Source organism: Penicillium psychrofluorescens, assembly GCF_964197705.1.
Source record: "Penicillium psychrofluorescens genome assembly, chromosome: 5".
Taxonomy (NCBI): domain Eukaryota; kingdom Fungi; phylum Ascomycota; class Eurotiomycetes; order Eurotiales; family Aspergillaceae; genus Penicillium; species Penicillium psychrofluorescens.
Genome location: NC_133443.1, coordinates 1103164 through 1123234, shown reverse-complemented (window position 1 = coordinate 1123234; position 20071 = coordinate 1103164). Strand labels below are relative to the sequence as shown.

At 52.6% G+C, this 20071-nt stretch overlaps 11 protein-coding genes across 11 annotated transcripts; 5 read left to right on the top strand and 6 right to left on the bottom strand.

Annotated features, from left to right (window-relative positions):
* Positions 1–241: 241 nt before the first annotated feature.
* PFLUO_LOCUS7690 (uncharacterized protein) lies at positions 242–1339 on the bottom strand (the record flags this gene model as incomplete). The annotated part of the gene is made up of 1 exon (XM_073785351.1): positions 242–1339. The coding sequence occupies one exon, from the start codon at positions 1337–1339 to the stop codon at positions 242–244; it is 1098 nt and encodes a 365-aa protein (XP_073641715.1).
* A 563-nt stretch (positions 1340–1902) lies between these two features.
* On the top strand, positions 1903–2243 carry PFLUO_LOCUS7689 (uncharacterized protein; the record flags this gene model as incomplete). Its single annotated transcript, XM_073785350.1, has 3 exons — positions 1903–2007; positions 2061–2143; positions 2189–2243. The coding sequence occupies 3 exons, from the start codon at positions 1903–1905 to the stop codon at positions 2241–2243; spliced, it is 243 nt and encodes an 80-aa protein (XP_073641714.1).
* A 74-nt stretch (positions 2244–2317) lies between these two features.
* On the bottom strand, positions 2318–4137 carry PFLUO_LOCUS7688 (uncharacterized protein; the record flags this gene model as incomplete). Its single annotated transcript, XM_073785349.1, has 6 exons — positions 2318–3216; positions 3275–3374; positions 3425–3513; positions 3584–3711; positions 3780–3974; positions 4031–4137. The coding sequence occupies 6 exons, from the start codon at positions 4135–4137 to the stop codon at positions 2318–2320; spliced, it is 1518 nt and encodes a 505-aa protein (XP_073641713.1).
* A 695-nt stretch (positions 4138–4832) lies between these two features.
* On the top strand, positions 4833–6676 carry PFLUO_LOCUS7687 (uncharacterized protein; the record flags this gene model as incomplete). The annotated part of the gene is made up of 6 exons (XM_073785348.1): positions 4833–4859; positions 4919–4964; positions 5136–5343; positions 5408–5651; positions 5707–5963; positions 6019–6676. The coding sequence occupies 6 exons, from the start codon at positions 4833–4835 to the stop codon at positions 6674–6676; spliced, it is 1440 nt and encodes a 479-aa protein (XP_073641712.1).
* A 128-nt stretch (positions 6677–6804) lies between these two features.
* Positions 6805–7649, bottom strand: PFLUO_LOCUS7686 (uncharacterized protein; the record flags this gene model as incomplete). The annotated part of the gene is made up of 2 exons (XM_073785347.1): positions 6805–7391; positions 7484–7649. 2 exons carry the CDS (start codon positions 7647–7649, stop codon positions 6805–6807), a joined length of 753 nt encoding a protein of 250 aa, XP_073641711.1.
* A 584-nt stretch (positions 7650–8233) lies between these two features.
* PFLUO_LOCUS7685 (uncharacterized protein) lies at positions 8234–9230 on the top strand (the record flags this gene model as incomplete). The annotated part of the gene is made up of 3 exons (XM_073785346.1): positions 8234–8250; positions 8303–8680; positions 8735–9230. The coding sequence occupies 3 exons, from the start codon at positions 8234–8236 to the stop codon at positions 9228–9230; spliced, it is 891 nt and encodes a 296-aa protein (XP_073641710.1).
* A 262-nt stretch (positions 9231–9492) lies between these two features.
* On the top strand, positions 9493–10952 carry PFLUO_LOCUS7684 (uncharacterized protein; the record flags this gene model as incomplete). Its single annotated transcript, XM_073785345.1, has 2 exons — positions 9493–9545; positions 9623–10952. The coding sequence occupies 2 exons, from the start codon at positions 9493–9495 to the stop codon at positions 10950–10952; spliced, it is 1383 nt and encodes a 460-aa protein (XP_073641709.1).
* A 1375-nt stretch (positions 10953–12327) lies between these two features.
* Positions 12328–13405, bottom strand: PFLUO_LOCUS7683 (uncharacterized protein; the record flags this gene model as incomplete). The annotated part of the gene is made up of 2 exons (XM_073785343.1): positions 12328–12847; positions 12897–13405. 2 exons carry the CDS (start codon positions 13403–13405, stop codon positions 12328–12330), a joined length of 1029 nt encoding a protein of 342 aa, XP_073641708.1.
* Positions 13406–13956: 551 nt separating this feature from the next.
* PFLUO_LOCUS7682 (uncharacterized protein) lies at positions 13957–15308 on the top strand (the record flags this gene model as incomplete). The annotated part of the gene is made up of 2 exons (XM_073785342.1): positions 13957–14121; positions 14190–15308. The coding sequence occupies 2 exons, from the start codon at positions 13957–13959 to the stop codon at positions 15306–15308; spliced, it is 1284 nt and encodes a 427-aa protein (XP_073641707.1).
* A 936-nt stretch (positions 15309–16244) lies between these two features.
* Positions 16245–16499, bottom strand: PFLUO_LOCUS7681 (uncharacterized protein; the record flags this gene model as incomplete). The annotated part of the gene is made up of 1 exon (XM_073785341.1): positions 16245–16499. One exon carries the CDS (start codon positions 16497–16499, stop codon positions 16245–16247), a length of 255 nt encoding a protein of 84 aa, XP_073641706.1.
* Positions 16500–18667: 2168 nt separating this feature from the next.
* PFLUO_LOCUS7680 (uncharacterized protein) lies at positions 18668–19959 on the bottom strand (the record flags this gene model as incomplete). The annotated part of the gene is made up of 5 exons (XM_073785340.1): positions 18668–19020; positions 19081–19145; positions 19207–19324; positions 19385–19751; positions 19807–19959. The coding sequence occupies 5 exons, from the start codon at positions 19957–19959 to the stop codon at positions 18668–18670; spliced, it is 1056 nt and encodes a 351-aa protein (XP_073641705.1).
* Positions 19960–20071: the final 112 nt, after the last annotated feature.

Below are 20071 nucleotides of genomic sequence, written 5' to 3'. Positions count from 1 at the left end.
ATCTCCGAGGTTAGGAGACTAAGCATATCTAGACTGCATCCTCGCATGAATGTACTTGACTCATAGAATTCTTTTTGTTAAACAAATGGGTATTCGTCCTCTCCATACGCCTGAAAAGTAGTGGTGATAAACAAGGACAACACCAATAACCGTCCACCCTTCAGTCTCCCATCTACGCCAACCCTAAGTTCCGGCCCAAAAACGTTCTATTCATACAACGAAACCATCCAAACAGAACCAGTCAACTGCCAAAAGACTGCGACAGAGGCGAAGCAGGATGCACAACCGTAGACCGCCGCGACGACTGTCCCGAGCCGGGACGAGAAGAAGAATCGTTCGAGCCCCGAATATCCCTCGCCGATTCACCTAATCCACCTCCTCGAGAGCCTCCTGCATGAGCTCTGCGCGGGTTCTCGGGCTCGTCGAACATCCATGCGACGGACTGCAACGACCATGGGCTGCCTAGCTCCATCGACGCCTCAGATCGGCGCGAAAGGGTCTGCGAGCTGCGCACGCTGGCTGATGGACGTGTTTTATGCTCCGTTGAGCGCGAGGTACGGGAGCTGCCGGGCTCGCGGCTGAGGGTTGTGGGGATAATGTCTTCTGCCGTTCCTGTGGTTGTGCTCCATAGCTGCGACGAACGTTCAGTCGGAGGCACCGTGGACAACTGCGAGAGTCGCGAGACTGGGCTGGAGGGCTGCTGCTGCACTGAGAGATTCTGCGAGGAGGGCGTGTATCGCTCAGAGGTTGACGTGCTCGGCCGGGCTGTGCCCTCGGTAGACACGCGTTTCGAGGAAGTCTCATTCTTGCTCAGACTAGTCGCTGAGGCATCGAGACTCGTGCGGTAGAGGCGGGATATCGAGTTGCGACGGTCTGTCTCGTCGACGACGAAAGAGAGAGACGGCGAGCGGCTCCGACTAAACATGATAGAGGCGCGCTCGGACTGCTGGTCTTCTTCTTTCATGAGGAAGTCATCAAGCGCCTTGGTCGTATCCTCTGCCAGAGTGAAAGTCGACGGACCGAGAGCATTCAGACTCAACTCTTCCTTTTCGCGCCGGCGACGCTCTCGTCGCGCGCGGCGGAGGTACCACGCCACCAGGAAGATGATGGCCGCGAGAGTGACCACGGTCATGATGGACGCTGCGGCGATGGAGCTCTTGCGGTAGTCTTTTTGTGTGGTCGGTGGTTTGCTGCCCTTGGGGAAGGCCATTTCGGATGGGATCACGATGGCGGCGGGTGTGGATGAGTCCCAGAAGCGTTTGGAGGTTGCGATTGCGCTGGCATTGAGGGACGGCATCGCTTGCGTGTTGGACTTTATGGTAAGGTGTACGTTGGGCATGGGCAAGGATAGATGGCCATCCGTGGGAAGAACTATAAAGGATTGGGATGGAAGGGAGAGGGACTGGGCATCGTCGAGTGAAAAAGGCAGTCGCTACGGTGTGTGGGTTGCCCGAACAACTTCGTATATACTTCGGAAGCGCCATGAGCAAGCAGAGAGTTGTTGTAATCAGTTTCTCATTCACAACGATAATCTGTATGTGTTTATTGTGGTCCATGTTGTTCGGATCGATCTGATGCCGTGTACTGAACAAGGCAGCCATGCTCAGCAGGGAATCAGAACCACCTGCAACTCCAGTCCAGTAGATCTATATAGCACATGGATAACCGAAAGACATGCCAGCCAACACAACGACAGATTCCTCACCTAAACAGGTTTGCTGCTGACTGTATCATTATCCACACCCGTTGACTCTATAGATGGCGTTTTCCCCACATGACTCCGATCGATCGACCTACGTCATCGGCAATCGGGACCAGGATATATATGACGTGCGTGAGACTGGGACTTCGGACCCTTTCCTCTTTACAACTACCAAATTCAATACAATCAATAACTTCAATATGCCTCTCGTCGTCCCCGGTATCAACTCTGCCCCCGACTCCAAGTCCGACTGGGCGAATAAGCTCATGGGCAAGAAACTGAGTGACACGACTAGCGATGTCAACGTTTGTTTACTCTCTGTGCGGTTGGAACGAAGCTATATACTGAGTCTCGATAGTCGTTTGCGAAGAAGGACCTGCCGGAGTCGCACCGAGTGCTAAAGCCGGATGATTTTGCGACGACGGATCACAAGCCGTCGAGGTATGTTCTCCCTTGTGCTGCGGGGACCGTGTCTAACAACTACAGACTCAATGTTCACGTCGGCGAGGATGGGACTGTTCACAACGTGACTTATGGTTAATGATACCAATGTGTAAATAGCGTGAAATGCAACCAATCTATGCTTTCTAACCCCAACTGTCCATCCCCCATTTTTTACTCTGCCTTCCACCGCAGCAGAGTCAGAGAGTGCTTCGGGAACACGTACGGACCCTTTCCATCCCACGTCGACTCCTGGACACTCACCTCCTCCGTGCCCTTCATGTTCGTAGCCATAACATCCCCCGCCGTAACCGTAAAGACCTCTGCACCGCCCACAACGCCTTCGACCACACCCTCAAAGCTCTTCTCGTCATGAATATTCACAACCGCCAGATTCGCATACCCATCCTCGCCCAGCGTCGCACTGACATCCAACCAGGGCGTATCGCGCGCCCCGCGCAGCCAAGCCGGCGAGGTCTCGCCCTCGTACACACCGCACGAAACATGCGCCGCCACCGTCCAGCCGCGCATATACTTCGAGAACAGATACAGCGGCCACCAGGTCGTCTGCTTCGTGATCCCTTCCGTGGTGGTCATCAGCGGGGAGATGACATTGACACTCTGCGCGATGCACGCCATGGCGACGTCGCGGCTCTTGCGCACAAAAACGTTCAGCCAGATGGCCACGGCCAGCGCGTCAGAGAGCGTGTAGCTCTCCTCCGCGCCCTGGCTGCCCTCGGCACGAATGGGGTCCCACACGTTCCATTCGTCGAAGCAGATCGTGGGTCGGAGCTGGTTGGGTGGGACGCCATTCTCGATGCGTGCGAGGTCGATCAGTCCCGAGGTGATTTCGATGGCGCGCTCGGCGGCTAGTGGCGCGGTTGCGTTGGGCAGGTGATCGTTCGAGCAGGTGTACAGGTGGATGCTGTGCATGTCGATCAAGGGCACGGCGCTGGTGGAGAGCGCGGAGTGCGCGGGCAGAAGACACTGCTTGAGCGTGTAGTAGTCCCATGAGGCGGTTCCGTCTTGGCCGCAGAGAATTAGGATGAGACTTGGGTCGAGCAGTTTGAGAGCTGCATGTGGATTGTCAGTGATGATTATACCCGAAGAGAGAAAAGGATAGCTAGATACCCTTCGCCCACTGCATTGCCTTGTGCGCGTAGGCTTCTTTGGTCATCTGCTCGACCTGCCATGGGCCCCATGTCTCATTACCCAGAGCCCAGTATTTGACCTGCAACAGTTAGTTAGCGCTGATAGCTACACGGATTGAGAGATGCGCACGTTGTATGGCTCCTGCCGGCCGTTCTTCCGCCGCAGGTTGGCATAGTACGTGTTGCCGGTGCCATTGCAGTACTCGACCCACGCAAGAGCTGGCCATGTTCAATTAGCTACTATCGCGATTTGGCTCCGAGAAGATCGGAGAAGAAGAGAACAACAAACCCTCGTCCAAAGTGCCCGTCCCGAAGTTGAAGCAGAGGTAAGGCTCCGTACCCAGTACCTCACACCACTTCATAAATTCATCCGTGCCGAACTGATTCGTTTCCGTTCCGAGCCAAGCTAGCTCGGGTCTATTTTTTCCCCTGTCAGTCCCACCATCGCGAAGAGCCTCGGTTAATTAAGGAGGAGCTAAACGTACCTAGAGGGCCGTTGGTCTTTAGGGCCTACGCCATCGAGCCAGTGGTACGTGGCGCAGAAGTTGCCACCGGGGTAGCGCACGACAGGGATGTTCAGATCCTTCAGCGCGTCGAGGACGTCTTTGCGGAATCCGTTCGAGTCGGAGAGCGGATTGCCCGGGTCGTAGATCCCGCCGTAGATGCATCGGCCCATGTGCCTGGCCGTCCTTTTGTTAGGTTTGGATCTGGAGAGTATAATAGTGTGCGCACTCACTCTGTAAAGCCGGCATAGATGTTAGGGTTGATCTTGGAGATGCGCCGGGTCGGATGCACCGAAATGACGGGCGTTTCATGCTCGGCCTGTTTGGTAAAGGTGGTCATGGTGAGTGGAGGAAGCCGCGTGCCCTAAGTGAGTAGCAAGGTATGTCGCGAGCTGTGCTTGTCTTTTTCTCTCTCTCTTTCTTGCTGGGGCTTTAAGTAAACAGCTACTGACTGATCGGACCGAAGAATCGAAACAATTACCCTTCCCACTCACTCTCAAATTAACTATCCGACCCAACCCCCCCATCAAGTGATCGCCTAGCATGTCTCATCGGCTCTCTATCCGGCAATTCTCCTGCGGGGTGCTCGGCCCAGACTTTATCCCGCCACGACCACAAGTGCTGGGATAACGAGACCAAAAAAGGGAACCGAGGCCGCTTCTGGGCTAGCCCTGGGCAAAAAGCAGTGCTTTTGCAGGAGTTGCCGAGGACGGGCTAATTCTCCGTCAATCACGAGGCGTCCCCGAGCCCCGCCGGTGTCGAAGCAGACCAAGCTTCAAGCTTGGACGCTCAAACCCGACAATCTCGAGCTCGGTCCGAATCATGAGGTATGGTGCCGGACACGCGATACGATGGCCTAGCGTGGCTTGCGCGAGGAGTTTTTTATCCTCCAATCCGGGTTCTAACGAGATGCGTCGGCTCTCCGCGCGAGTATTTGTACACAGCGATCACCCACCTCGCCGGGGGATGTCATGTGGAGTTCGTTCCCCGGATTTTATTCATCGTTCTCCATAAGCGCGAAAGATAACTCTCGCCATGCATCTGTCTCCGTCATGGTACCAGGTATGGGATGCTTTGGTTTTTTATTTGGAAGGTTGTCTCAAACTGATCAATGATTTTAGTTCCTAGTCGGCGTCTTCGCCTCACTCGGATCATTCCTCTATGGATGTATGTTCTCTCTTGGGGTCTTGTGTGTCGAGCGCATAATCTAACTCATACAAGATGATTTGGGTGTTATTGCAGAGGTGATTATCTCCGAGTCTTTCGTCGCGAGATTCAATAATCCGAGTTCCACACAAACGTAAGCAAATTACAAGACCCAGACCCTCTGAATGGGAGCTGATGAGCAGGATAGTGGACTGGTCGTTTCGTTGTTCACCGCTGGCGCCTTCTTCGGTGCCGGATTCGCAGGTATCACCGGTGATTACCTGGGACGACGAAGGACCATCTCGCTGGGCTGTTTGATATTTTGTCTGGGAGGTGGTCTGCAGACCGGTGCGCGCAACATCGCATTTCTCTACAGTGGACGATGTCTGGCCGGACTAGGGTATGTATTTGTTCTTTGATTGGGTCTGACAAAAAGTGCTCAGCTCACTGACAGTCCATAATAGGGTCGGTTTCCTGACGATGATGATCCCCCTGTACCAGGCTGAGATCTGCCACCCGAAAATCCGTGGCCGAGTGACGGCGCTGCAACAGTTCATGCTGGGGGTTGGGTCGCTCTGCGCTGGTTGGATCTCGTATGGCACGTACATTAATTTTTCGGGGACCAACGACGCACAGTGGCAATTGCCGTTGGGTATTCAGCTCGTTCCGGCCGTCTTCCTGGGGTTGTTGATCATGTTCTTCCCCGAGGTATGTGTCTGGCGTTTCCCCTCCCCCCCGAGTTCTTGGCTGATGCATAACCCAGTCGCCCCGTTGGCTCATTGACCACAACCGCCCTGCGGATGGGTTGCGGACCCTGGCTAGACTCCATGCCAACGGCAACGAGAATGACCCCTGGGTCCAGGCCGAGTATGCTCAGATCCAGGAGAGCATCACCTATGAGCATGAGCACGAGGCCAAGTCCTATGTCGAGCTGTTCAAGACCCGATCGTCCTTCCGCCGTTTGTTTCTGTGCATGGCCCTTCAAGCTTCTGTGCAGATGACCGGTGTATCTGCTATCCAGTAAGGCACCTTTTGTTTTTCTTGACATAAAAATCCCCGATCTGACATCCAATAGATACTACTCCGTGTCGATCTATGGACAGATCGGAATCAGTAGCCAAGACTCACTGAAGTATCAGGCAATCAACAATATCATTGCCCTGATCGCTCAATTCTTCTGCATAATGCTCATCGATCGCTTCGGTCGACGCTGGTCCCTGATCGGCGGCAACCTGGGCAATTGCGCTACCTTCATCGCCGCCACCGTCCTGTTAGCCAAATTCCCTCCCACGACCCAGAACACCGGCGCGCACTGGGGGTTCATCATCATGACCTGGTTATACAACTTCTCCTTCTCAGCGACCTGCGGTCCCCTGTCCTGGATCATCCCTGCTGAGGTGTTCGACACGCGCACCCGTTCCAAGGGTGTCTCGATCGCGACAATGACCTCGTACGCCTTCAACACCATGATTGGACAGATCACCCCGATTGCGATGAGCCACATCCACTACCGGTTCTATTTCTTGTTCGTCGTCTGCAATTTCACCAACGCCTTGTTCTTCTATGCCTTGCTGCCTGAGACGAAGAAGGTGCCGCTGGAGGAGATGAACTATATGTTCTCCCATGCGCCGTGGATTGTGCCGGGGACTCACAAGGAGAGTTACTTGCCTCATGACTTGGAACGTAAGGTCGAGGAGCAAGAGGTGAAGCAGGATACGGCCCATTATGAGTAGAATGGGGTAGGAGAGGAGGTCAAAATTGATGACTGGAAAGTGGGGAGGAATCTTGGAATGGCCGGTTCTGTTGTAGACTTATCCAGCCACCGGTGACCGGAGAAGATAATTTTTTGGTAAATATCATTTTAATCTGAATCTGAATCGGATCCATATGCTGCTAGTCCAAGAGAGACAGGAGCAGGTTTTGCTGGCTGTTTAGCGTCGGGCTGTTTCGTAGCTGTATCTGCCTTGGCTGTTACGCCCGAGGACTGCTTTTCAGCCTTTGCAGTTGAAGCCGTGTTTTGTGACCCTTTTGACCGAGTTGTTGAAGCAGGTGTCGATGTCCCAGTAGCCTGGGAACCAGCTTGGCTCTGTTTTTGAGGCTCCTGGCCCTTGGAATCATCCCCCGCACTCCCCGCTGCTGATGACTTCCGTCTCTTCCCCGGAATCAAGAGATCCTTTTTGTCCCGTCGTCTCTTACGGCCGGGAATGACCCATTCCTCTTCCTCTGCCGGCGTAACCTCCGAGGAGGTCGGTCCCAGCATTGCCTTCTCGGCTTCTTCGCGCTGACGACGGAAGAGCTCGAGCTGGTCGGCCGTGTCCTTTTTGACAGCGGCTTCCTGTGCGCGCGTGGACTCGAGCACCGAGTCCAGGAACTCGATCTCGTCTTCATCCAGGGAGCGGAATTGATTCTTCAATCGCATCTTCTCCTCAAATTGCTCCTGCTTGGCCACTACCACGCACCCGAGCAACAGCGCCCTCGCATGTCAGCCGAATTCTTTTGGTTCCCCGTGATGACCGGCATCGGCATTTAATTGCGCTCACTCTTGTTCTGTTCCAGCACCTCATAGAGACTTTTGCCGTCATTCTGGTTGCCAATCTCGGCTTTCCGCCTCCGTTCCTCCTCCAACTCCTTCTGTGCGGTGAGCCACTCATCGTCCCGTTCCACTGGCTGCTCGTTCGTGCCGGCCGAGACAAACCCGGATGACATGATGACCAAAGTCTGGGTAAAGTGCTGCAGGCTGTCCCGAGCCCGAGTTTCGGGAGTAACGCGTGGCACTCGGGATAGGGGTGGAGCGTGGAGGATATTATCCGGTCCTCGGGGTGTCTATCTCGGGCTGCAAGGGAATGGGGCCGTGGGAGCAAATCAGGGCCCAGCCTAGGGGAATTTTCTGGAATCAAATGACGCAGGGAGGATGGCGAGAGACGGATGGCGGTGGGACCCGTGGGGGTGGCAGAAATGGGCGGTGGGTGCTATTTAGCCTAAATGGTGATGGAACAGAGCAAGAACATCCATTCCACGGTGTGCATTTCTGGTGTGAGGGAGTGAGGGAGTGACGAATGAATGGAGGCAGAATGGGAGATAAGGCAAGGATGTGCACTACCATGCCATGCAGGGCCCAGTGTTCTTCCAATGAAGACATTCATCTCCTTGACTAAGGTGCTCCACACTGACCCCTCGGTCGACATCATCCCGGCTTGGACCTGCCCACCGTCACTGTCTGGGCTCTTATAAATTCCCCCCTCTGGCCACTTCTTATCCTCCCCATTATTCCCACCCTGCAAGCACACAAAATGTCCAACCACACTCAGTATGTCTCCTGCTCCCCAAGTTCGGGCCAATTGCTCTAACAATGCCTACAGGAAGACTTATACTCTCAACACGGGCGACAAGATCCCCGCCATTGGCCTGGGCACCTGGCAGTCCAAGCCCAATGAGGTCCGGGAGGCTGTCAAGAACGCCCTCCTGAAAGGCTACCGCCACATCGACACCGCTCTGGCATATGGCAATGAGGCCGAGGTCGGTGCCGGAATCCGCGACTCCGGCGTTCCCCGCGACCAGATCTGGCTCACCACCAAGCTCGACAACACCTGGCACCACTGCGTCGAGGAGGGCATTGCCTCATCGCTGAAGGATCTCGGCGTCGACTACGTGGATCTCTACCTGGTTCACTGGCCCAGCTCGACTGACCCCAAGGACAAGAAGAAGCACCTTCCCGACTGGAACTTCATCAAGACCTGGTAAGTCCCTTTTTTGGCTGTGGGAGTGATTCAATGGCTAACTTCCCCTTCCAGGCAAGAGATGCAGAAGCTGCCGGCCACTGGCAAGGTCCGCAACATCGGTGTCTCCAACTTTGGCATCCAGAACCTGGAGAAGCTGCTCAACGACCCCAGCTGCAAGATCGTCCCTGCTGTCAACCAGATCGAATTGCACCCCAACAACCCCTCGCCCAAGCTGGTGGCCTACAATACCTCCAAGGGCATCCACTCGACCGGCTACTCGTGCCTGGGATCGACCAACTCCCCCCTCTACAAGGACCAGACTCTGCTGCAGATTGCAGAGAAGAAGGGCAAGACCCCCCAGCAGGTGCTGCTGGTGTGGGGTCTGCAGAAGGGCTGGAGTGTCATCCCCAAGTCCGTCAGCAAGTCACGCATCGATGCCAACTATGAGATCGATGGCTGGGACTTGACCGCTGACGAGGTCAAGCAGCTGGACAACCTCAAGGATCGGTTCAAGGTCTGTGATGATGCCTGGCTGCCCATCAAGGTGTTCTTTGGAGATGATGAGTAAACAAAGTGCACATTGGAGTACATACCTTAGTGTAATTCTTAAAAGATACCAAAATATATACGGATGAACCAGTCTCCCTCCCCCAGTAGATTCGCCACTTCCCGCGTGACCTCATTACTGCACCGCCACACCGCCATCCACCAGAGATCACGTGCGTGGCGCGCCTGTGCATGAGGCCGGGCCATTGAGCAGTCAAGCCATCTTCTCTTCCATCCTCCGTCATCATCCCGAGTCCCCGGAGTTTTCCATCCCAACTTTCAGTATGGCGCCTTCAGCTGGGCACCTGCTGCTCCCCAAGATCTGGAGGGCAGCCAGGTACGTTGCTTGTCCCTTATCATCCACCGTCCTTATCGGATGGAGTCATCACCGTTATCAGACTGACATCTACTCAGGTTTGCCTATGAGAAGGCCTCGAGGGCCGTCCGAGCCAAAATACCGGAGCCCACCCAGTCTGCTGTCCGATACCAGCCAGCATATGCCCGAGTCAACCGCCACCCCATCCCTCGCGCCGCTGCTATCCGTCAAGCCCGCAGCCGCCCCTTCTCGACCCGTGCTTTCGTCTCTGCAATCCGATCGAGCCTGCAAGCAGACACTGCGGTGTACAGGTCGACCCGCATCGGTGCGAATGTCAGCCGGCTGACCAGCCAAGCGCCTTTCGCCTCAACTCTCCGTCCCAACTTGACAGGCGGCGCTCTTGGCCGCACCGCAGGCGGATATGCCGTCGGCGCAGGCCGATTTGGCGGAGCCCGATACTTCTCCCATGGTCCTGCTGCTCCTGCGCAGGTGATCCAGAATGTGTCTCAGGGCGTGCGTGCGTTCTTCCTGTCTGGCCAAAAGGTCCGGTTCGATGGAGTGGACCCTCGCACCGGCGACAAGCGGTACAAGGCCGTCAGCAGCTTGCAAGACCAGGCAGAGCGACAGATGCTCAATGTTCCGTATTACACCGCTGGTTCGCACATCGACTTCAAGGTTGCTCCCGTTATCACTTCCCTCGACTCCAAGCAGATTATCCCCAGCAGCAACAAGACCCTCAACACGGAGGACTTCATGGACCTTCTATCTGGCGACTTTGCTCGCTCTCTTCAGAACTTTGCGGCGACCATCAACGATCTCAAAAAGCTCTCAAAGCTAGGCGACCTGCCAATCAGTCTACTCAAAAACTCAACCATCCGCGTCCGCTTCCCTGGCTGTGACGCGGACACCGTGGCTCGCCTGTGTGACGAAGTCGGTGTCCACCGCGGTACAATTGTCGAAGACGCAGACTTTGAACTTTGCACTGGCTCCGAGCTGGCACTGCTTTTCCCCTTCGCACCCAGCGTGGCGCCGCCGTCTGGTCCCGAGCCAGCACTGCAGTTTCCCTTTGCACCTAGCGCGGCACGATCGTCTCCCTCCAAGCGTCCCAAGTCTCAGTCACCCGGTGCCCTCGACTGGCAAAGCATGATGTCCCCCGAGCCTCGCACTCCGTCTTCTGGCCACGCCCGTGAATTGGAGGTTAGTTTTGAAGACAACGAGCTGTTTGGCCACAACCCATGGAATTCCTCGCCATCTTCCTTCTCCCGCGTAAGCATTAGTGAATTGGGAGACCGTGCCTACTTTCCTGATTTCTCTCTCGTTGGCACCTCAGAGAGCCCTGAGTCCGAAGGAGAGAGAGTCCAGGGGATCCACCGATTCTTGGAGGAATGCAATCAGGCGGCTCGTGGAGAAGCCACTTTCTCTGAATAGAGACCTGGCTGTTTCTTCCTTTCTTTTCTGTTCTTTCTCTGCATTGCTTTGTTATGGATATGGCCCAGGTAGGCCATCATCCTTGCCCTGATACCACGCCGCTCCTTACCATTTTCTTATCTTTGACTACGATGAATACAAATTGTGTACGTACTGCCATGCAATGCATACTCAGATCGAAAGACCAAAAAGGACCTCAAAGCCGCCTGGGGAATAGACTCGCTCATTGGTAGCTTTCAGCTGAGACGAGAATATGTAAAATTTCGTTTTCCCAACACGAGCCGAGCAAATCTTTGTTCTCGTTTCATTCTTAGCTGCCTGGCCAATCGCTTTCATCAGCGATAAACACTTACTCAGATTGTGGTATAGGCAGGGGAGCAAAGCACTTCGCCCAAAAGAATGGCTTATGCCCAGTTAGGGAATATTATCATGCTTTGGCTGATATACTCGATCACACGTCGAGGCAACATCGTGCTTATGTTTGTATCGCTGCGAGCCCTCCCCTTTGGATCTTCCCTTTCGGTTAGCATCTCCGTTTACACATGTATATTTTTGCTACTTGCTCATGGATACCGGGATCTCAACTTGGTTGTTAAGAAGTTTGTCCTCAAATTGAATTCTCAATACAGGAAATACACTAGCCCTCACCGGCTGTCATGTTCAATCTTTATGTCCAATTTCAGCATTTTGGAGGTCCCTCTACAACTTCTAGCCAAGGGAATGGAGCTGGATCTCGGCAGGTCAGATCATATCGCTCGGAGCTTTTCAGTGTCGTGGAAATTGTATTGCCGTTAAACAGCTCCATCGATGTAGTAGTGTTAGGAGTATATGTCGGCCAGCCATAGATTCGTTCAAGACCATGAGCTGGATCTCGTATGAACGTGCGAAAGATTTGTTGGAAATAGTGGGAGGCTTCGACTGTGATGTTTGTTTCTCGTTCCTCGCTGCCCAGCAACAGGTTGTAAGTTCCCATGAGCATAGGGACATCCGCTGTCCTGTTGTCAGCTGCAGTCGATGCAAATCAGAACTGTTTGTGGTACAAACCTTGATGGTACGCTCCCAACCATGAATAGGGGGTCACTTTTGGAAACACCCCCATGTATCGATAACGCCATACTGGTACATTGTATAGCGACCGGAATCTGTGTTGCATCTTAGCCATCATCGATGCTCTCGAGCGGCGAGACGATTTACCCTGCTTCAAGAGCAACATTACAGTCAAAGACGAGAGCAGTTCCCAGACGAGAGAGGGTTTTATTGACTCCACAGTCCTCTGACCAATTTAACACCGAGTCGAATTCATTATTCATCATCCCCATTAAGGTGGGCTGACGATGGTCAGTAACACTGCCGTGCGGACACAATTCTAGAAGCGTTATTCACTCACAACTTTTGCAAATTCACCCATCCGGCCCCGGTGGATATACTCTGCATCAGAGAAGATCACAACATTGTCCACCATTGGCGTACCTCCCGCAGGGCTCCCAAATAAATTGAACGTCTCGTTCGAGACTGCACGCTGCAACCTTTCGGCGTCGATCCATCGCATGCATTCGAGTTCCTTGGAGCGGTCCCCGGCATTCGCACATCCTACGGAGTTGGCCACTCGAACAAACTCTGAGTCAAAGTCATCTGTGAGTGCTCCAATGATTTGAACAGTGCCGCTCTGCAAAGCCAGTCCAGCAAAGATGGGGTCGTCCGCGTGAGAGTAAACCATCGCGCTCCCGCTATCCGCACCAGCAGACTGGCCACCGAGGATAATCTGATCAGGGTCACCACCGAAGCCAGCGATATTGTCGCGGATCCACTCGAGTGCAACTCTCTGATCTCGCAGTCCAAGGTTTTGGGACTTCAAAGCCGGAGAGTTTGGAAAGCCGAAGATATTCACTCGATAGCTGTGGTTGTCAGCTTTAACTATGTACTCCGTGACAAAACGCAACTCACTTCCAAGTAACAACAATGATATCATTGGTTTCGGCCACCAAGTTGGTTGGGTTGAAGAGAGGCACGCTACCACCCCCTTCGCCAAACGCACCTCCGTATGACCAGACATACACCGGTAGGCGACTAACGGAGGCTTTGCGAATGTTTCTTGGAACAAAAATATTCAGTGTCAGGCAATCTTCTGACTGGCCCGATGTTTCAAGCAGAAGATCGCCCATCACAGTTCTGTAGTGAAACTGATGGCAGACTGGACCGAATTGAGTTGCATCAAGAACATGAGCACGAGACGGCTGGTTGTCCAGTGGTTGGGGAGGTTCGAATCGAAGCGCACCCACAGGGGGATTCGCATACGGAACTCCGAGAAAAGCATCGACTCTGTCATGGACATTCTTGCCACGCACCAGTCCTTGCTGGGTTGATACGAGGAGACCGTCTTGGCAATTCAGCTCTGGGCTTGGATGTGCGACAGTGCCAATCAACAACAGTGATAACGCAAAGAGAAGCTTCATGGTGAATATCAAGGTGAATATAGATAGCAATGGGGCATGCAAGCAGTATTGCAAAGGGTCGGGCTGCATTCCTTTTATATGGCGACTTTGCTCGTTGAATTCCCACCAGCCGCTCCTCATTACGGACAAATAATGTCAAGTCGCCATGACTCGATGATCACCGTCATGCAATATTACGAACTTAACGAATTTCGTCGGACACAATCACAGGTGCCTGGAACATCAATTGAATGATTCCAATCTTCTTGTCCAGATGACGGTCAGCAACAAACATTCTCGAGATTCAATTCGCAGATCCAAGGTCCACCACTTAACTCTAAACCAGAACCGGAAAACGAGCATCCCACCATCGGCCGATCCGACCCAGGGATGACATTTGTGGCAGTGCCCCAAACCCTTTTTATAAGCATTCCCTGAGCCCTCTTGTCGTTTTCCTTATTTGATCCGTTGCATGTATCCACAAATCCTTTTCATAAGCATTTCCCTGAGCCCTCTTGTCGTTTTCTTTATTTGATCCGTTGCATGCGACAAAGGTCCCGCGCACCGCCGCCATGGAACCCCGTACTGCCTTGGGAGATGCGACACCGGACCCAGATTTCCGTGTCCTCACCTTTCGACCACAGAAGGGACGAGTCTCAATGCGCCAATACCGGAAACGCGCGTCACATGGCAAGTCCAAGTCCGGCTGCCTCACTTGCAAGATGAGGCGCGTCAAGGTACGACGCCCTCGGCCATTTTGGCTACATAACATGCGCAAGTACTTACATGGACAATGAAATGACAGTGCGACGAAGCAAAGCCTCACTGCTTGAGATGTGTCCAGAGTCACATCCAATGCGCTTATACCAGAAATGGCTCAACAAATCCGACAGTATCCTACGCCCGGGAGCCTGCTAAACTTCCATGCGCAATGGGAATATGTCCCGGGGTAGCCTCTTTGGATTGTGATAGCGTTACTTCGAATCGCCAACATTCGCCATACGGGATTCCCGATGTTGCTTTGGTTCGCCACTTCCAGCATGCCTTCCCGGACCTGTGCCTGCTCAACGGGGCCGACGTGACGCCGATTCTCGCCCTCGGAGTGTCCCATCCCTTCCTCCTGAACGTCATTATGGCTGTCTCGGCATCACACCTTCGCTGCCACACTGTACACAAACAGCCCAGCCGCATCGCCGAACATTTCCATCAGTCCCTGGCCATTACCAATTTTCAGTCGGCCCTCACTGGGAGCCTGAACCAGGGCCTAGCGGACGCGCTGATCCTCACGTGCATGTTTCTCAGTGTCCTCACCTTTTCAGTCGTCGAGGATGATCAGCCAAGAAATACGTGGCTGTTTCACGACCGCGACCCCGAACGACTTGGTTGGTTCTCGGTCAATCTCGGTCTCAAACCTCTCCTGATAGCCACGGCTGCCTATCGTGAGGAATCAATTTTACAGTCGCTATACAAAGCGTCTGACGATGATCAAAATACGTTTTACGGGGTCGATAAGTCGCTGGACAGAGTACCAGAGCACTGGATGGAGTTTTTTGGACTGAACGATGATCCATCAACGAACGTCTTCCGTGAACCGGCAAGGTTGCTCGCCGAAATTAGGGCCCTTGAGCCAACGCGCAGCAGTTTCTTCCTTTACGTCAATTTCATAGGGGCACTGGACCTTGACTATGCGTTCCGCGACCTGCTCAAGCAAAACGATGTTAGAGCAATCTGGCTACTCGGCTACTGGATGGGCCTGATGTGTCGCTATGAGTACTGGTGGATAAGACTGAGGGCGAGGTCAGAATGGCGTGCGACTTGCATCTGGCTCAGTCGTCGAAATGCCCTCCAAAGATCTGATGGAGAAAGTAATATGTGGCTTAGACTCATGCAAGACCTGGAAACGGCGCCTGCGTGGGGTAAATAGCTTCAATAGTTGGAAGGCCGAAGAAAATATTATCATTAGACTGGGGAGGACCCACAACCGCGCGGTTAATGAATATTATTCATGTCTCTTCACTTATCGTCTCGACTATTCATAAGTCGGGAACAAATCCAACTACATCCCACCGGATAGCCTAGACACCGACTCGCACAGCATTCCGAGTCAGGGACCAGACCATAATCGGTCTACGTCGTACACAGTACCACTATCTCATCCCAGGGTCCAGGGCTCGGCAGGCTCAGGTACGCGAATCCGAGACCCATGGACCCCGAAGATTCCAGATCCAGCGCCGACTGGACTGACCGGACGGATTGGCGATGGCGCCAGGAACAGAACATAAAACAAATGGCCAAATCGAACACAGCAGCAAAATCGGGTATCGGAAGGAACGCTACCTCGGTCATAGTCAACACAGTCGTCAAGGACAGACATGAAAGAAACAAAAATAGAACAAGCCACAATCCCCGGTCCAGTTCCGCTCTCTATACACTTGACTGGACCTTCCATCGTTCCCTCGCATTGCCACCCTCCTAATCCTAATCACCCAAAGAATCCATAATCCATACCTTGTAATACCCAGTCCCAAAGAAAGTAGAAAATAAAATCATCAGATCATCATCATGAAAAAAATGCTCAGCGTCCGGCGCGAAACCAACTCCCTCCCCTGCGCACAGCACAACACCGTGGCGCTTCAGATCTAGCCTGGTTCGACCCAGTCGGAATCGCAAAGAAACCCATCAGTCAAAGGCGAAACGCCGGAGCCCCTCCTCCCTCCTCAGTGGAACCACACATTATTGGTACCCCTCTGTCTTAACTTTTGTCTTCCCTCCATCCAGTGTATTACCTCCACGCAGAACAATTTGTGTATGTGTGTCGCATCCACTATACCAGAGTGGCCGCATACCCAATGAACAAAAACTAAGAGTTCCGGCGCTGCTGCACAAGAATATTGCTAAGCCGCTTCCAGCGCTGCGTGGGGGAGGTGGAGCTGGCGCGGCTTAGATTGGCTTTGTCGAGGCTGCGCTTAGGAGAGGTGGTGGAGGAACAGGGCCGGCTGATGGTTGCTTCGTGGTCGGCGAGGACGTCCTCGAGGCGCACGTCTGAGTCGGAGATGCGCGGTTGCGCGTCGTTGGGGTCGAGGATCTCGACGAATTTCGAGGGTGTGTCGCGCATAGTTGTTATTGTGGTTGTGGGGAGTTCGAGTAGAGTAGAGCACAGCAGAGCAAATTCTTTCACCAGCGAAAGAACCTGGAGTAGTGTGAAGCGAGAGACGGATGAAGAGGACAGATCGAGCGAGTGTGAAGTGGCGGAAGAAAGTAAGACGAAGCAAAGAGTGTCGCAGTTAGCGCTATAGTATAAGAAGGGGCAAAAAAGGGAAAAAGAGGGCGGGCTGAAAGAAAAATGGCAGTGGAAACACATCCGATGACCAGGACAAGGCGCACTCTTAGTTCTGGACCGATGGAGACCGGCGATCAGGGGATATTTTCAGGGTCCGTGATAATATTAGATTTCTGTCTAGGATGTATCACAGATCTATTGGAGTACATACTATGTCGAGGTACCAGTCCATAGAGACAACACAGAGAGGGACATAATAATACTCTTATTTTTTTCCCCCTCTCTCTCACACACACAAAACCTCCCCAGAAAATGAGGGCGCAAAACGGAGAGGATCGGCGCAAAACGACGCTGTGGCGCCGGCCGTTCTGGCCATTGAACTCAACCGCAACGGGGTTCGGAAGATCGTGGTGGGTACGGGGTCGTGTGAGTGGTGTCCTCGGATGACGTGATCTACATATTTATTAGAAGCGACATATTACTATTACAGTAGTGAAAAAATAAGACGATATTTCCCATGACATCGGAGGCCAACTGTCGATAATAATGTTGGAACTTAGTAGTTTACTTGTTGTTCGGTCAGATCTACTCCGCCCAACCCTATAAAAAGTAACACATCCGCCCCTCAAACTAAAGAGGGTCGGAGGATCAGCCTATAATAGACAAACGGAGATGCATTCTTCACCACCTACATCTGATAATCGCCACGTCGATCGGAGGGGTAGTTACATATCGATTTAGTCGACGGATCCCTCCGTCCTCCATTATTAGAGTAGTACTATACTCCATTTATTGATTTGCCCCTCATGATGATGCCCATCGACGCTGATGCCAAGGGGGGCCAATATCGCGAATCTACAAGAATGCAATTTGGAACAAACGAAGGGGCAGAAAAGGGCCGGCGGATCGTGGGGGCGCCCCGTTGCAATGGCGTGCATGTTGTAGCTGTGCTTACTGGGTACCAACAACACCTTAAATCGCCACCAAGTTGCTACAGTGCGTCTCGAAACCGGTGCCACCACTTACACTCTTTCTTTGTTTCTCAGACCATAATGCCAGAAACCATTAGTTTATATCGTAAATGGACCCAGGAATATCAATCTTCCTATATCAGTATCAATACAATGACTTACTCTAATTATAATTCGTCACTCAGTCTTATAACTGAATTAGCGATCTAAAGCAACTAGAATTTTCTACGGGAATGCAAACAAGTCAAATACTAGTACCTAAGAGGGCCTCGAAAATCTAGCGAGGTTACTTTCCTCCGCCACTTCCTATGTCCAAGTGACAGCCTAGGGGTTACTCAGGTACTAGACACTACAAATAGTGACTTACATTACCCTGCCCACCTACAGACAATTTATGAACCTATTTATCACACTACTCAGCCTGTTAGCCACAGCTATCTCTACTTTACGCTCTGTCCCACCCCATAGTAGAAGTTAACACACAATAATGTTACTAGACTCCTTAGTGGCATCTTCTGCTTAGGGGGATGACTTACACTCCTTTCAACGTTGATGATACCTACCGATATAAATAGCCTGATCTCTAGGAATGGACTCCCTCGTATGCCCCCACCCCTAGTCACTTTGACCACGAATAAACGCCATCAGTAATCTGCCCTTCACCCGATGCCGAAGATATAGTCGGTGAATGTTCACCCTCGTTGCAACAACATCCGTCCGACCAACTAAGTTCTCATCTAGCGGTTGAACGTTTTCATTGCGTTTCCATTGCGTCGATTAAGACAGAAATGGTTCCGGTTCTTCAGACTATATTCTGGGTTTCGAGAATGAGAATCCAAACATCAAAGGCATCGTTTTCGAAAATGGACAAGGACACTTCAGCAAACACTAAATCACTCATTGCCCAAGAAAGGTTTGCCGGTAACACTACCATCACTACCAAAGGAATGGAAAACAGCACCATGAACCCAAGCTATACCTGCTAAAAGACCAATTTGACAAGCGAACATCAATCAACGGACCTGACGCTCTCTAGCCATTTTTGCCAGGTCGCTCCCAGCTGACCATAACCTCATCCGTCCTCTCGATGCCTGCAGCCCCCCGAAGTATAGTCTCATCGCTGGTATTGTTCTTTTTATGCTGCATAGGGGATTTCTGGTAAGAAATGTCCGTCACGATGGCTGAAATTTCATTGCCAGATTTTGTAAGTCTGCCGTAGTTTCGACCACTGCCATAAAGGGGCAGTTTGTAGGAGGTGTTGCCAGAGGAGCCGCTCTGGCTGTCCTTGCCGTACCTGAGGCGAAGGTATAGGGGACGCAGAACGGGAATTGTTGAGCACATGACAGTGACACAGCTTTCCGTAGCGGACCAGATGAGCATTGGCACTGTATCATCTTCGAACTGGGTTAGCTCCACCGTTGTTGGTGAGGGTTGAGGGAACATACAGATATACTCAGATGCATTTAGGCCTCCCAGAGCGACGGTGCGGACGATGCCACATATTCCAGCGCTGGAGTATTCGCGTCAGATATGTGCGCAAAGGAGTGGGTAGTGGGGGTGTTCAGGCTTACAAGACTCCAAGACTAAGACCACAGGCAACGGTGATCTTCTCTTTGCGCTTCATGTTGAGATCCCAGACAACGAACCACGGAAGAATTGCAAAGGCGAAGTCGGCGGCGACAAACCACGCTAGAAGATGACAGGCTTAGCATGTATGGATCCAATTCGCGGCAGTATAGCGGCACTCACATCCAACAGTGAAGCCAACCTTCGAAAAGTCGAGCCAGCATGTTCCTTTGACAGTTGGATTCCAAGTCTTCTGCACCGGCAAGCACTGTATTACGACAGTGATGCTGGCGAACAGTGTGATGAAAACGGTAGCCGCAAGGAACCCCCAAATGAACCAAATCTGGATCTTATTTCGCACAATTCGAAGAAGGAAGACGCCAACGGCACATTTGCCAACACCGATTACCATAAGACCAGCCACCTGGCTAAACACTTCGTACTTGACAGCTGTGAAGTAGATGGCTGGATCACCGACTTGTGCGTACAGTCGTCCTAGACCATAAACACTCGAAACTGTGACGAAGACAGTGTAAGTGATATGGAGAACCTTCGGCACATTAGTCTTTCCAAAAGCAATATGGAGTTGCGGTTGTTGATCTCACCAGTGCAATAAGAACCAGATAATCGTCAGCGCCAACAGAATTGAGAATCTGTTTTCGCGTATAGAGCCGGAGCGCCACGAAGACAGCAACGATAACGGCCTCCACCCAAAGGACTGCATTGGTCATGGGCCCTAAGCCGCCGTATGCGCTCATGTTGAAAGTAACCACAGTAAATACACGGTTAGAAAAGAAAGATCGTTGGGTGGTGGAGGAAAAGAGAGCCCACCAAGACGAGGATATGCCCCTTGGATGTATTATTATAGAA